Source organism: Cetorhinus maximus, chromosome 5 (assembly GCF_964194155.1).
Source record: "Cetorhinus maximus chromosome 5, sCetMax3.hap1.1, whole genome shotgun sequence".
Lineage (NCBI taxonomy): Eukaryota > Metazoa > Chordata > Chondrichthyes > Lamniformes > Cetorhinidae > Cetorhinus > Cetorhinus maximus.
Window position 1 is genome coordinate 14,210,305 of NC_135883.1, and position 16,268 is coordinate 14,226,572.

The following is a 16,268-nucleotide window of genomic DNA, read 5'->3' on the forward strand; positions in this document are numbered from 1 at the left end:
GTTGGGCGACTATCAGGTTGGAAGCTGTGGAAGGAAGATCTCCAGAGGAGATGAGGTCAGTGACAGTCCTGGAAACAATGGCTTGATGTTCAGTGGTGGGGTCATGGTCCAGGGAGAGGTAGGAGGAGGTGTCTGCGAGTTGACGCTCAGCCTCCGCGAGATACAGGTCAGTGCGCCAGACAACAACAGCACCACCCTTGTCAGCGGGTTTGATAACAATGTTAGGGTTGGACCTGAGAGAACGGAGTGCAGTAAGTTCAGAGAGAGACTGGTTAGAGTGGGTGAGAGGAGCAGAGAAATTGAGACGACTAATGTCACGCCGACAGTTCTCAATGAAAAGATCAAGAGAAGATAAGAATCCAGAGGGAGGGGTCCAGGTGGAGGGAGAATATTGGAGGTGGGTAAAAGGATCCGTTGAACGGGGAGAGAACTCCTGCCCAAAGAAGTGAGCACGGAGACGAGGGCGGCGGAAGAAGAGTTCAGCATTGTGCCAAGCCCGAAATTCATTGAGATGAGGGCGTAAGGGTATGAAACTAAGTCCTTTGCTGAGCACTGAACATTCAGCGTCGGAGAGAGGAAGGTCGCTTGCCATTTCAACACTCCACCCTGCTCTCTTGCCCACATGTCTGTCCTTAGCTTGCTGCATTGTTCCAGTGAAGCTCAACGCAAACTGGAGGAACAGCACCTCATCTTCCGACCAGGCACTTTACTGCCTTCCGGACTGAATATTGAGTTCAACAATTTTAGATCTTGAACTCTCTCCTCCATCCCCACCCCTTTCCGTTTCTTCCCCCTTCTTTTTGTTTTTTTGCAATAATTTATATAGATTTTTCTTTTCCCACCTATTTCCATTATTTTTAAATGTATTTCCACCCATTGTTTATCTCTACCTTTTAGTATTCCCCCACCCCCACTAGAGCTATCTGTACCTTGTCTGTCCTGCCTTCTACTCTTAATTAGCACATTCCTTTAGATATCACCACCTTCAACACTTCTTTGTTCCTTTGTCTGTGACATCTTTTGGTTATCTCCACCTATCACTGGCTGCTTGTCCCAACAACCACCCCCCCCTTAAACCAGTTTATATTTCACCCCTTTCCTATTTTTACTTAGTTCTGTTGAAGGGTCATGAGGACTCGAAACGTCAACTGTGCTCTTCTCCGCCGATGCTGCCAGACCCGCTGAGTTTTTCCAGGTATTTCTGTTTCTGTTTTTGTTCCAAAGAACTAGAGATTGATGTGGTGTCAATAATGCAACTAGTTCAGTGCTTTTTGCAGCCAGCGGGAACAGGTTGTCCAAATAAGTACTCACATTGGAAATGAACCAAGGGTTGATTCGAAATATGGCATTAATGCTCTGTGAGAATAAGTTCAGGCTCTTATTAGGAAATTAGTGTACAGTATGGAACAACTTGGGCCCAATTACTTACCAACACAACGCAGGATCTGATGATGTTTATAATCCTTACGATGCAGGGAATTTTAATTGGACAAAACTGTCAAAGTATATTGAGACTCCACATTTACATTAAATTACATAGTATCCAAGGATTATTCAATACAGTTTGGGCTTTGTAATGGTACTGACAATGCAATTCTACAAGGCTCCATCCAGGACAAAACAGCTTTGCTTGATTGGCACCCCATCCACCAGCTTAAACATTCACCCTCTTCACTACTAGTGCACCATGACTGCAGTGGGCACTGCCGCAACTTGCCAAGGCTTCTTCAGCAGCACCTTCCAAACCTGCAATTTTGCCACCTTAAACAAGGGCAGCTGGAAAATGGGAAGATCACTGCCTGGAAATTCTCCTCCAAGTCACACACCATTCTGATTTGGAAATATATCATCACTCCTTCATTGTCGCTGGGTCAAAATCCTGGAACTCGCTACCTAACTGCACTATGGGTGTATCAACACATGGACTGCAGCGGTTCAAGAAGACAGCTCACCACCAACTTCTCAAGGGCAATTACGGACAGACAATAAATGCTGGCTTTGCCCGTCACACCCACATCCCAGTAATGAATATAAAAATATCTAGGCACTCTCTCTCAAACAACAGAGTGCTAACATTTCCAGAGAAGTTAAGACTTGGTGGCTAAAGATCACTAAATGTGTCCTGAGCAAAGGACATGTCTTGACTTTTAAAATGCCACAGCAATAACCTAGTTAACTGACTGAAAAGGTAGCAGAACCTTTAAATTGGGTGGCTGGAATGAATATTTTTCCTGCTTCATATTGCTGCAAAATATATGGTGTGATGCCAGCTAAAGTAGCATAAATTCTTCATCTGCTTTCAAATGCAAGATGATTTCAGGGAGCAACATTTTCACTGTTCTATTAAACATACACATTGGACATGCATCTTAACCCAACATTACAATTAACAGCTTTCAAAGCAAGCCAAGAAATCCAAAAAGGCACAGATTCAGTTTGGCTAGGAGTGCTCAATTGGATATCCCCCAAAAACGGGCATGAGCAGCACGATTAACCTACAATTCAATTGTAATGCTGGTGAACACTTGCTACACGCAGCTGATTCTAACCCATTGTTGATTCACTGCAGGCATCAGCAGGGGACCCAAAATTGTAACTTGTCAGCACCAGTTACAGAGAGCCTAAACGACATTAAAAAATGAGGTGCATTGCAGTTGAAGCAGATGCTGGCAGTCGTGCAGGAAATTAATCTGCCCTGGGAAACAGTGAAGAATGGCACAACACGGGAGAGAGCAGGTTCCAAGGTATTCGGACGGTGTTCTGCAGGCCTTGGTGGAGCAGTTGCAAAAGAGGCGAGATGTCCTGTATCCTTAGGAAGTCAGAAGGCCCTCCGGCCACATGCTCAAAAGGCAATAGCAGATTGGTCAATGGCAGGAGTTGAGCCCGAAGGACCTGGATGCAGTGCCGCAAAAGTTCAATGATTTTGTGCAAGTGGTCAAGGTCAGTGGCTGCATTTTCAAATGCCATATCCGAGCATGGTACCATTACCTCAAACACCGTTCAGTGCACCACACCCCCATCACTCATACTTCAGCAATGTCCAGCAATCAAGATTCACTGCTACCATTTGGAGCTTCACCTCACCCTCACACTTAGCACTACAGAGAGGCAGAATAATCTAATCAGTATTTTCAATGGGGTGGTTGGGGGGCATATTCACAAATCTGTGATGGTGGAAGGGTAACTTGAGAAGGCAATTAAGAAAATGTATGGGATAATTAGGTTTGTAAACAGGGGCATTAAATATAAAGACAAGAAGGTCTTTCTAAACATTTACAAATCACTGGTTATGTCTCAGCTGAGTATTATGCACAGTTCTGGGCACCATATTTTAAGAAAGATGTCAAGTGCCTGGAGAGGGCTTGGAGGAGTTTTACTGGGATGATACCAGGCATGAGGAGCATCAAATATGAGGAGAGACCGGAGAAGCTATGATTTTCCTTAGAGCAAAGAGGGTTAAGGGGAAATCTAACAGAGGCCTTCAAAATTTTGTGGGGTTTTGATAGTTACTTCCTACCTTCTTTATTTCCACTGGCCAGTAGATTGGTAACCACGGGGTCATAGATTTAAAATAACTGGCAAAGAATTAGAAGGGAATCAAGGAAACATTCCTTTCCACAGAGGATTGTTAATATCTGGAATAGACAACCTGAATGAGTGGTGGAATTGGATTCCAGAGGAACTTCCAAAAGACAATTTGACATGTACTTGAAAAAGGACTAATTTGCAGGGTTATGGGGAAAAGCTGGGAGGGCTCTTCCAAACAGCTGAATAACCTCCGTCTGTGCAGTAAGATTCTATGAACCATCAGACCAAAAAAAAAAATTGGAACTCTATGGAGCGAAAACCAGAGAGTTCATCACAGAAATCCCTGCTCGTACAATTACCCATGGCTAATAGGTTTCCAAGTTCTGCTGTACTGGAATCAGGACAATAAGAAATCATACCCATTGCCCACAACTAAAGGATCCTGAGAAATGACATCTCTGGAATAGGGAAGTTTTGGTTTGATGCATGATCGAAGAACACCAATTTTACACTATATCTAGCATGTGACCAACACTTAGAATAAATGTTCCTTTTTTCAATAAGGTAAAAGGTATCATATAAATGCAAATTGTTATCATTATTGTCTTCTGAAATTATTGACCGTGTGCACCAATATCACTGAGAGCTTTAGAATTATTGGAAAAACACTAACATAATCCACTTCATTATCGGGGCTAACAGTGCAAGAGTCCCAGTGAAAGATAACGGAGGGACAAAATGCATTAAGGTGTTTGCCTGTTTTAATCAGTTCTCAAATGATCTTGAATTTTGTGTTGCTGCATATGTGTAGATTTTAATTAATACTAAATGAGTACACTTCAAGAGCAACATACACTGATTAGGGCAAAGAGAGTACACAAATCCAGTTGAAGAGAAACATCTCTTATTCCATAACAATTGTTCTCCAATGAGATAGCTGGAAAAATAATTAAAATTAATTCAACTTTTGATGCAGTAGACTACATCATCCAAATATCAACATAGCAAAGCACAGTGGATTCAATAATTTCTCATTAAAAAAATCATTTTACCTAGTAATGCCCAGTGGATCAGAAGTTTCTACTGGTTTCTGTACTGTAGGGGCAAGGGTGTTTGATGACCTCAGCGTACCACTATCTTTAGAATTCTTTTGGTTGAAGAAATCTCCAGACTCTCCTTCATCTTCTTGCAATTCCTCATCGGCAGCATTTTCAGTTTTAAATTTCAAATCACCAAGGTCTTTAGTTTTTGCCCCTATTGAGAAAAAAAGTGAATTAATTGTTCTACAACTGGCAAGTTGACAAACTAAATATAAAATGCCAGCAACTAAAGAGAAAGTCTTATTTGTAGCAGACATTTTGAAATATTATCTTGAACAGATTGAGAACCCTATCACACTGGGCAAAATAATACTGCATACATCCAGCAAGGGAAGTAGAAAAGGTTTAAAGAAACATATTATTTCAACTCGTTCCACTGTGTCAACTATTGTAGACTTGATTTAAGGACAGGTGGAGCAGTGACGATGATGATGGTTATACACTACATGAATTGGATTCCAAAATTCACTTCTAACTCTCTTAATTTCCCGATCTCCAGTCCCAAGCTTTTCCCTTCCTTCATATTCTAACTAAGTACTCCATGGCAAAGTATTATGGATGCCATGTTGGTCAACTTCAATGAGTGAGAGGAGTGGCAGGTACGTAGAGCAAGAACACACACTCGGAACAGACTTGAGTGATTTTTTTTTCCCCTCCTCTCTCATCCAACATGTACACAGGACACTTCCCAAAAGAAACCACTAGATAGGGAAAAAATATCCTATCAGATATCACTTCTTCCTGATTCAAAAGCATCGAAACTGATTGTAGTGTTCCACCACCATCACCACATTAGAGATGCTAACTGAGCAAAAAGCAGAGACTGAGCTTTTTTTAAAAAATTCATTCACGGGATGTGGGCTTCGCTGGTTGGACCAGCATTTATTGCTCATTCCTAGTTGCCCTTCAGAAGGTGGTGGTGAGCTGCCTTCTTGAACCGCTGCAGCCCATGTGGTGTAGGTACACCCACAGTGCTGTTAGGAAGGGAGTTCCAGGATTTTGACCCAGCGACAGTGAAGGAACAGCGATATATTTCCAAGTCAAGATGGTGAGCGACTTGGAGGGGAACTTCCAGGTGGTGGTGTTCCCATCTATCTGCTGCCCTTGTCCTTCTAGGTGGTAGTGTTGTGGGTTTGGAAGGTGCTGTCTAAGGAACCTTGGTGAGTTCTTGCAGTGCATCTTGTAGATGGTACACACTGCTGCTACTGTGCGTCGGTGGTGGAGGGAGTGAATGTTTGTGGATGTGGTGCCAATCAAGCGGGCTGCTTTGTCCTGGATGGTGTTCAGCTTCTTCAGTGTTGTGGGAGCTGCACTCATCCAAGAAAAGTGGGGAGTATTCCATTACACTCCTGACTTGTGCCTTGTAGATGGTGGACAGGCTTTGGGGAGTCAGGAGGTGAGTTACTCATTGCACGCTTTCTAGCCTCTGACCTGCTCTTGTAGCCATAGTATTTATATGGCTAGTACAGTTCAGTTTCTGGTCAATGGTAACCCCCAGGATGTTGAAAGTGGGGGATTCAGCGATGATAATGCCATTGAACATCAAGGGGCGATGGTTGGATTCTCTCTTGTTGGAGATGGTCATTACCTGACACTTAGGTGGCGTGAATATTACTTGTCACTTGTCAGCTTAAGCCTGGATATTGTCCAGGTCTTGCTGCATTTGGACATGGACTGCTTCAGTATCTGAGGAGTTGCGAATGGTGCTGAACATTGTGCAATCATCAGCGAACATCCCCACTTCTGACCTTATGATGGAAGGAAGGTCATTGGCGAAGCAGCTGAAGATGGTTGGGCCGAAGACACTACCCTGAGGAACTCCTGCAGTGATGTCCTGGAGCTGAGATGACTGACCTCCAACAACCACAGCCATCTTCCTTTGTGCTAGGGATGACTCTGACTCCAACCAGCGGAGAGTTTTCCCCCTGATTCCCATTGACTCCAGTTTTGCTAGGGCTCCTTGATGCCACTCTCGGTCAAATGATGCCTTGATGTCAAGAGCAGTCACTCTCACCTCAGCTCGGGGGGGGGTTCAGCTCTTTTGTCCATGTTTGAACTAAGGCTGTAACAAGGTCAGGAGCTGAGCGACCCTGGCGGAACCCAAACTGGGCATCAGTGAGCAGGTTGTTGCTAAGGAAGTGCCGCTTGATAGCACTGTCGAAGCCCACATCCCGCGAATGAAGTCAAAACAATTTGACGTTCTGACACAGACTGCGACTGAGCATGTGCAGGAAGTGCTCCGCCCCGGTGATTTGGCACAAATGAACACCGCTTTCTGCAAAGTGCCTCGTAAATTTCTTCACAGTCTGAAATAATTACCTAAAAAGTCCATCAACTCAGGACTTGATGCTAGGGTTGCGTCCTTGGCAATAAATCTGAAGATTTCATCAAACGTCACTCTTCTTTCTTTGATATCAGTCTCCCCTACGAATAAAACTTTTCTGGGCATGGAGGGCAGGTTTGTCTTCGGATATTGGGTGCTCAGCTTCTGACACAAATCGTCAATCTCACTGTACTTCCTGGATAACTGAAGTAAAGAAAAAAAACAAACTTATTTTGGCCCTCTACTTTCCAAGCATCGACACCTTACACCAGTAAGTATTTAACTGACACATGGGCCTGGATTTTCCTGTCAGTAGCGAAGCGGAGTCCTTCGCCACTGACTGGCCAAAAAAAAAGATACTTGCCTTGATTGTCGACTGCAGCAAAACTCCCTCTTCTACCTGCGGTTGGGCCTGTCAGGACAAGCAGAGAGGCCTTCCAGCATTGCCACTGAATACAGGCCCCTTGTGATGTCATGAGCCAAAGACATGCCCCTTGACGTCAGTCTTCAGGTAAATGACAAGCCAGTTTTTTTTTTACATAATTTAAAAAAAATATTTTTAAACAATTAGGACACTTTTCAGAACTGTTACGTATTATAAAACACGTATCACGTTTTTATAACGGTTTCTAAAAGTTTGTCAGGGTCCGTTTAGGTATTAAGGTAACCTGACTCCTCTCCACGATCCCCCACCTCCACCCCGGTTCCTCTTCCCCCTCCGTCAAAAGCTGTTTCTGACATCGACGAGACTGAGTGGTGGGGAGCCGGGGGGTGCAGGAGCCAGAGAAGCCAGGGATAGAGAGAGGAGCAGGGCGGAGAGTGGGTGGGGAGGGAAAGAGTTCATGAAAAACTTTTTCACCATCTGTTCATTTTCTCAATGTGATCATAAGCACTTAGAGGGGTAATGCCTTGATTCACGCCTGCGATTATCAGCTCTAACAAAGATCCATGCAAGTTAAGGGCAAATGGGCAAAGTTGTCGAATTCATGGTCCCTGCCACTTTCAGAATCGGAGCAGCGGGACTGTCAGCATCAGCTCCTTTGGAGCCCGTTTCAAGCTGACGGTAACTTGTGGATTTCAAAGCGTAAGATCGCTCAAGTTGTGGTGCCCTTGCGACCCTCAATAGTGGTGAATCTCTCCACGCATGGGCCTGTAAAATCCAGGCCGTAACCTTGTGTGTACAGTACATTTCATATAGACAGATATTGCTTTCAATTCTACACACAGTGAGTTTTATTTTATTCTTCCATGCAATGAAGGCATCACTGGCAACCCCAGAGTTTGTTGCTCATCTAGTTGCCCTCGAGAAGGTGGTGGTGAACCGTTGCAGTCTATCAGGTGTAGGTACACCCACAGTGCTGTTAGGGAGGGAGTTCCAGGGTTTTGACCCAGAGGAAGGATTGGGCTAACACCAGCATATCTGTTTATTAACCACAGAAGTGGCAACTGGTTCTTTACCAGTAGATGGACAAGTTAACAACCAAATCCACTGCCAATATTTCACTGGTTTTACGTCAGAATAAGAGAAGTTGCCTCATCTGCACCACCATCCAAATAACTCAAGATTCCTTAGAAACCACTTAATCTAGTTGGAGTTATAGTTGGAGTGTTGAAATACACACAGGATTTTAAAAATTGTATTATTTCATAAAACGTTAGCTAACCAAACATCATATATACTGAACTGCCAATTATGCCATACAGGCCTCAAAAATAGCCATGCTCACATTGATACCTGCAGTCCGGACTTCAAAAACAAAAATCAGAGGGACAAAGAACTTTTTTTTTGACATTGGTGCTGTAAAATTAGTGATTCAGTGGGAAAACATACCTATAACCAGTTTAGCCATATCGCTGTAAATATAACTACTTCAAGTCACATGGATTCTCCCAATAGCCCGTAATTTAAATACCAATTACGGACCCATGCCAATCAGAGACTGAGATTAGGAAGGAGGCTCAAGAATAGAATGAATATTAAATCAAAGAACTAGGAGATAAAACTGGCCTGAAGGAGGTTGCCCCTGCCCTGCCCCTTGCCCGTGCAGTTAAAGCTGCCAGGTTTCCCACATGGCATGTGCCTCCCCCTCCCTGTTGTGGGTAAAATACCGGAGGTGGTGGGATGAGGCCCTTTTGGCGGTCATTAATTGAGCCTCAACAGGCCCAAGGGTGGAGGGGATCCCAATGCCTACCCCTGACCCCCTTAAAGGTATCAGACAGGTCAGGACTGGCAGGTTGGGGACAGGAAGGCCGCTCACTGGATTTTACACGCCCCTCCCAACCCCCCCAACTCCACCTTCAAACCCACCAGTGGGGGATAGTTAAAATCCTGCCCAACCTTTCAGGTCAGTGACCTTTCACCTGGGCTAGGAAAAGTTGGAAATGGAATAGGTTTTGAGCAAGTGCAAATGGGAAGGGTGGGGGGAAAAGGGTAAAGTGGAAGTCCGTGATAAGGTGGAGTACATAACTACATATAAAATTTAAATCAATCTGATTCATTTTAAAATGTTGCCCCCTTTAAGAGGTTCTGGAGCTCCTCTTCAGGCACTTTTGCTCCAAGTTCTACGCAATACTCTCGGTCAGGTTTCAGCTTCAAACCTCTGAGCCTGATCTGCACTTCCCACTTTCTTCAGCAAACATATCAAGCCAGCCAGCCTCCTCCATTGACTTTTCTCACTAAACTTGTTCCCTTTTTATTTTATTTTATTTTCTGCCAATACACTGGCCCCACACCCCAAACTCTGATGTGTCTGGCAGTCATCCATCAACACTGCCTATGGCTGCACTTTTGCTGTGTCGATTCTTTTGATGCTGCTTTGGGGCCTGAAGGCCAGAAAGCCTGTCCAGGTCGAGTGGACAACCAGGGGACAAGGATTACAGGTCAGGGTTCAAGGGGCAGAAAGTCATGCTTTGCCCTCCTCTCCCCCAGTCTCTCCTCCTTCCCCGCCCCCCGACTCACTCTTGCTACCATCCTATCTCCTCCCTCACCACCACACATAGGTCAGTCACTCACTGTGTTTCAACCTCACTGCTGCACCCTCCGACAACCTTCGTAACTGCCTTTCCCCACTACCCCACCACCACCCCCACTCCCCAACCCAGGGCTCAAACCATGACTTAATTCCATTTTTTCTTTCACATCCCCCACCATCACACTGTCTTCCCTGGTAGCCTACTTGGGCTACACAGAATCTGCGGCACAAACAGGCTGTTTGGCCCAACCGCTCTATGCCGGTGTTTATTCTTCACGCAAGCCTCATCTCAACTACACGTCCATGTCTCCATATTCCCCATGAACCAAACCAAACTGCTACCTTCAACCACTCCCGTGTGGTAGTGAGTCCCACATTCTCAGGGTTCCAATTACTGCCAGATTATTCATTTGATCAGTCACATTTATGCTCCCTCTCATTCTGGGCTCCAGTTTCTCCAAACCCACCCTAATAATCTTCTTCATGATTTTAAAAAGCCTCTATTATGTCTACTCTTTTCTCAGAAAAGAGCCAGAGACAACTCAATCTTTCCAGGTAATTGCATCCTTTTATTCCTGGTAAAAAGCCTCTTAAATCTTTTCTGCACTTTCCCCAGCGCTGCAATGTTCTTTTTGTAGTCTGGAGGCCAGAAATGCAGAGCCTGGCACATTTCCAATATGCTTCTGAAAAAACTGTTCTCTTAAAATCTTCAACAGCAAATGATTTTGGTGCCATCTAATGGTTTCCTCAAATCATGACATCTGCTCTATTAATGCAAACAAGGCAAATAAATTTAAATGTTTACATCTGAATATAATACAGGAGTATTTTACCTTTGATTGTACATGTACTAGATGTAATGTGTCAGGTACACTCTGAGCAAGGGTTACAGTCAGCAAAAGAGTAGAGTCCAAGCAGAACATGATGCTGAAATCAATGCACGCATCGCAAAAGCTGCTGCTGTTATGTCCAAGCTGAGTAAGAGTGTGTGGGACAACAGCAACCTGACTGAGAACACCAAACTCTGAGTCTCCCAACCCTGTGTCCCCACTGCACTCCTCTAAAGTAGTGAGGCCTGGACAACTATGGTAGGCAGGGGAAAAGGCTGAAGTTTCCACCTTCACTGTCTCAGACATATCCTTGGCTGGGCAAGGTCACCAATTCAGAGGCCCTCTATGTTAATTCCATCAGCATATACTCATGGTTAAACCAGCGATGCCTGTGCTGGCTTGGTCTGTTCATTGGATGGATGGCTGCCTTATATCCAACCACCTTCTGAGCTGTGAATTAGCCACTGGGTCACAATCTCCTGCGAGTGAGATATGAAGGTGGCTGACATTGACACTGACAATTGGGAGACCGTCACTGATGACTGAGGCCTCTGGAGAGTGACTGTTTAGAAGGGCATTGAAAGAGGCGAACAGAAACAAAAAAGTCCAACTGGTCAAGAAGAGGGCCCAGAGAAAACAGAGGCCAGCGAATCTCAGCGCATGGTCTTCCTCTGCAGCAAATGCAGCAGAGACTGCCAAGCCAGCGTGGGACTCCCGAGTCACACCAGGCAATGTTTAACATAGAGTTGACCACCATGGTGCAAACCATCATCTTACGAGAGGGAAGGTCGCCACAATAATAACAACCAACCAATCTCAGTTTTAAAATTTTAAACTGATGTAGCCTCAACAGCTTTGGTTGGAAGAGTGTTCCAGATTTCCATTACCCTGGATCAGCTATACAAGTGCACCCCTGGGATACAGTATTTTCAAATTTAATACACTCGGCCAGTAAACTGAGCTCCTCAAAGTTAAAGCAGAAGATTTTCCTCCAAAGGGTTAACACTACCACTAATAACCTGTATTTATATAGTTTCTTTACCTAGGATAAAAACACAAACAAGAACGCAGTTGGACGAAACTTAGCGCCAAGTTAAAGGAGATATTCGGTGGCAACTTAAAGCTTGGTCAAAGAGGCAGGTTTTAAGGCAGTGTCCTAAAGGAGAGAGAAGTGGGGAAATGAAGGAATTCTAGAGTTTAGGGTCTCATGGAGTGAAGGAAGTGAAGGATGCACAAAAGGCCAGGGTTAGAGGAACGCAGAGTTCTCAGAGGGCTGCAGGTGGGTTACATAGATAGGGAGGATTTGAACACAAGGATGAAAATTTTAACATTAAAGGTGACAGTGGGCTGGCTGCCAATGTAGGTCAGTAAGCACAGGGCTAATGGATGAAAAGGACTTGGTGCAAGTTAGGATAGGGAAGCAGAGTTTTGGATGAGCTCAGGTTTATGGAGGATGGAAAACTGGCTAGGAGAGTAGGGAATGGTATCAAAATAGGACTGTAACTCAGAGTCATAGAGGTCTACAGCACAGAAAAAGGCCCTTCGGCCCATCGAGCCTGTGCCAGTCGAACAAGTACCTTGTTTGTACTGTACTGTTAACTCAGAGCTGAGGTAATGCTCAGGAGACATGAATTCAAATCCCACAACGGCTGCAGGGATAATTGAAATTCAATGAATTAATTAAAATCTAGAATAAAATACTGTCAGTAACGGTGACTGTAAAACAACCAGATTGTTGCAAAAATGCATCTGGTTCACTAATGTCCTTTAGGGAATGAAATCTGTCATCCTCACCGGTCAGTCCAAGAGCAATATAGTTGACTCTTAAATGGCATAGCAAGCCAATGAGTTGTATCAAACCTCAATGGAAAAGTCAAATAAAAATAAAACAGGACAGACCATTCAGCATCAATCTAGACATAAGATACGACAAAAGCTCATCCAGCCCAGTTGACACTGCATAGTTCTCCTCACTAATATTTGGGGATTTGTGCTAAAATTGGAACAGTTGTCCCACAGGCTAGTCAAGCAAAAGCACGACGTAGTCATTCTCACAAAATCATAATGCCTCCTGTATCCCAGACGTCTTGGTTATGTGTTGTCCCACAAGCAGAGCAGGTCCACCAGAAGTGATGGCACGGTGGTATAAAGCCAGGTGGGAGAGGCCCAGGAGTCCACAACATTGACAGAGGACCCCATGAAGTCTTGTGGCATCAGGTCAAACATGGGCAGGAAAATCTTCTGCTGGTTACCACCTACTGCCCTCCCTTAACTGATGACTCCTGAGTACTCCTCTATGTTGAACACCACTTGGAAGAAGCATTGAGGGTAGCAAGGGCACAGAATGTACCCTGGGTCGGGGACTTCAAAGTCCATCACTGGAAGTAAATTGGCAGCACCACGACCGACTGAGTTGATTGAGTCCTGAAGGACATATCCACCAGACTCTGCTTACAACTGGTGGTGAAAGAATCAACACCAAAAAAAACTTACTTGAACTTGTCCTCACCAATTTACCTGTTGGAAATATATCTGTCCATGAAGTGTTGGTAGGAGTTACCACTGTACAGTCCTTGTGGAGATGAAGTACTGTCTTGACACTGAGGACACCCTCCATTGCAATGTTTGACACTCCCACCGTTCTAAATGGAATAGATTCAAAACACATCCAGAGGCTGAAGCTGAGCACCCATGAGGTGCTGTGGGTCATCAGCACCAGCAGAACTACACGGCCATAATCTGTAACCTGCCATATCTCTCACTCTGCCATTATCATGAAGCCAGGGGATCAACCCTGGGTCAATGAGTATAGGAGAACATGTCAAGTGTCATACCAGGCATTGCTAAAAATGAGGCACCAACCTGATAAAGTTACAACACAGGACTACGTACATGCCAAACAGTGGAAGCAGCATTCTATTGACAGGACCAAGCAATCCTACAACCAACGGATTAGATCTAAGCTCTGCAGCCCTGCCATGTCCAGCAGTAAACGTCCCCAATCTCAATGATGGAGGAGCTCAGCACATTAGTGGAAAAGACATGGCTGAAGCTTTTGCAACCACCTTCAACCAGCGGTGCCGAGTGGATGATCCATCTTGGCTCCTCCAGAGGTCCCCCGCATCACAAATGGCAATCTTCAGCCACTTCAACTCATTCCATATGATAGCAAGGAACAGCTGAGCACACAGCTCACAGTAAAGGCTATGGCCTCCAAAGGCATCCCAGCTCTAGTGCTTAAGACTTGTGCTCCAGAACTAACTGCCCTCCTAGCCAAGCTGTTCCAGTACAGCTACAACACCAGCATCCACCCAACAATGTGGAAAATTGCCCAGATATGTCCTGTCCAAAAAAGAAGGACAATCCAACCCAGCCAATTACTGCCCCATCAGTCTACTCTCGATCATTGGCATAGTGGTGAAAGGGGTCATTGACAGCGAAACCAAGAATCACTTACACAACAATGACCTACCCATTGACACTCAGCTTGGGTTCCGCCAGGATCACTTGGCTCCTGACCTCATTACAGCCTTGGCCCAATCATGGACAAAACAGCTGAACTCTCGAGGTGAAGTGAGAGTGACTGCCCTTGACATCAAGACCGTATTTGGCCGAGTGTGGCATCAAGGAGCCTTAGCAAAACTGGAATCAATGGGAATCAGGGGGAAAATTCTCCGTTGGTTGGAGTCATACCTAGCCCAAAAAAAGATGATTGTGATTGTTGGAGATCAATCATCTCAGCCCCAGGACATCACTGCAGGAGTTCCTCAGGGTAGTGTCCTAGGCCCAATCATCTTCAGCTATTCCATCAAGGCCTTCCTTCCATCATAAAGTCAGAAGCAGGGATATTCGCTTATGATTGCATAGTGTTCAGCACCATTCATAACACCTCAGATGTTAAAGCAGTCCCTTTCCACATGCAGCAAAACCTAGACAACATTTGGGCTTGGGCTGATAAGTGACAAGTAACATTTGCACCACACAAGTGTCAGACAATGACTATTTTCAACAGGAGAGAATCGAATCATTTCCCTTGACATTCACTGGCATTACTATTGTTGAATCCCCCACAATCAACATCCTGGGGCTACCCTTGAGCAGAAACTGAATTGGACCAGCCACATAAATACTGTGACTACAAGAGTAGGTCAGAGGCCAGGAATTATGTGATAACCCATTTCCTAACTCCCCAAAGCCTGTCCACCAGGAGTGTGATGGAATACTCTCCACTTGCCTGGACAAGTGCAGCTGCAACAACACTTAAAGAAGCTTGACACCGTGCAGTGCACTAGGTCGTCACCCAATTCACCAACTTAAACAATCACTCCCTCACCACTGACACACAGTGGCAACAGTGTGTACCATCTACAAGACAGAATGCAGCAACTCGCCAAAGATTCTTTGACAGCACCTTCCAAACCCTTGACCTCTGATACCTAGAAGAACAAAAGTAGCAGATGCATGGAAACACCACCACCTGCATGTTTCATTCCTAGTCACACACCATCCTGACTTGGAACTTTATCGCCATTCCTTCACTGTCTTGAAGATCTGAGCAATATTTTTCCACAACAGAAGATACCTATAATTGAGCAGGTAAATACCTTGGCTTTTAGAGATAATGCAAGAAAAATTGTATATGAAAGAAAAACTGAAAGATGAAGAATAGGTTGATCTCAGCTGGGAACTGCAGTGGAGGTGGTATAATTGCCTCAATGCCCCTGGACTGCAGCAGGAGAAATGTCAGCAAAGGTCCAGTTCTGGGCACCATACTTGAGGAAGGATGCGAGGGAATTGGAGAGAGTACCCAGGAGATTCACAAGAATGTTGCCAGGGATGAAGAACTGTAGCTATGAGGATAGATTTGAAAGGTTGGGACTCTTTTCCTTGGACAAAAGAAGGCTGAGAGGAGATTCGATAGAGGTATTCAAGATCTTGAGGGTAAATAGTGAGAAACTGTTACCATTCAAGACAACATCAAGAACTAAAGGACGTAAATTCAAAATAATTGGCAAAAGGAGTAAAAGTGATATGAGGAAAATTTTTTTCCAGAAGGTGGTTGGAGTCTGGAAAGAACTTCCTGAAAGGGTGGTGGAGGCAGGTTCGATCAAGGTATTCAGAAAGGAATTAGATGACTATCCGAAAAGAAAGAATGTGCAGGGTTACAGGGATAAGGCAAGGGAGTGGAACTAGGTAGAATACACTTTCAGATAGCCAGTGCAGACTTGATGGACCGAATGGCCTCTTTTTGCATTGTAAATATTCTGTAATTCTGTGTGATCCTGTTCCTGCTCACTTTCTTGCTGGATATATAAAGCTAGACTGCAACAAAAAGGGGAACAAAGAGGAAGTGAGAAAAGTTTGCAGCTAGACCACAGAATGATGTGTAGATGGGAACAGGAAGTTACAAATACAATTTGTGAGTGGACAAAGATGTGGCAGATAGAGTCACGAGATCAATCAGTTTGGGTTCAAGGCAGAATAGTTCTTTTAATGATGAGATACTGGGAGGAGC

The 16,268-nt window shown here is 44.6% G+C and overlaps 1 protein-coding gene across 2 annotated transcripts in view; it reads right to left on the reverse strand.

The window, feature by feature from the left end:
* hs1bp3 (HCLS1 binding protein 3) overlaps nt 1-16,268 on the reverse strand; it is a 124,482-nt gene that overhangs the window by 80,994 nt on the left and 27,220 nt on the right. For both annotated transcript variants that reach the window (XM_078541542.1, XM_078541541.1), the window contains exons 3-4: nt 6,948-7,155; nt 4,581-4,782 (exon numbers count right to left, since the gene is read on the reverse strand). In XM_078541542.1, the coding sequence (XP_078397668.1) occupies nt 4,581-4,782; nt 6,948-7,155 (410 nt within the window). The remainder of the gene's footprint in view (nt 1-4,580; nt 4,783-6,947; nt 7,156-16,268) is intronic.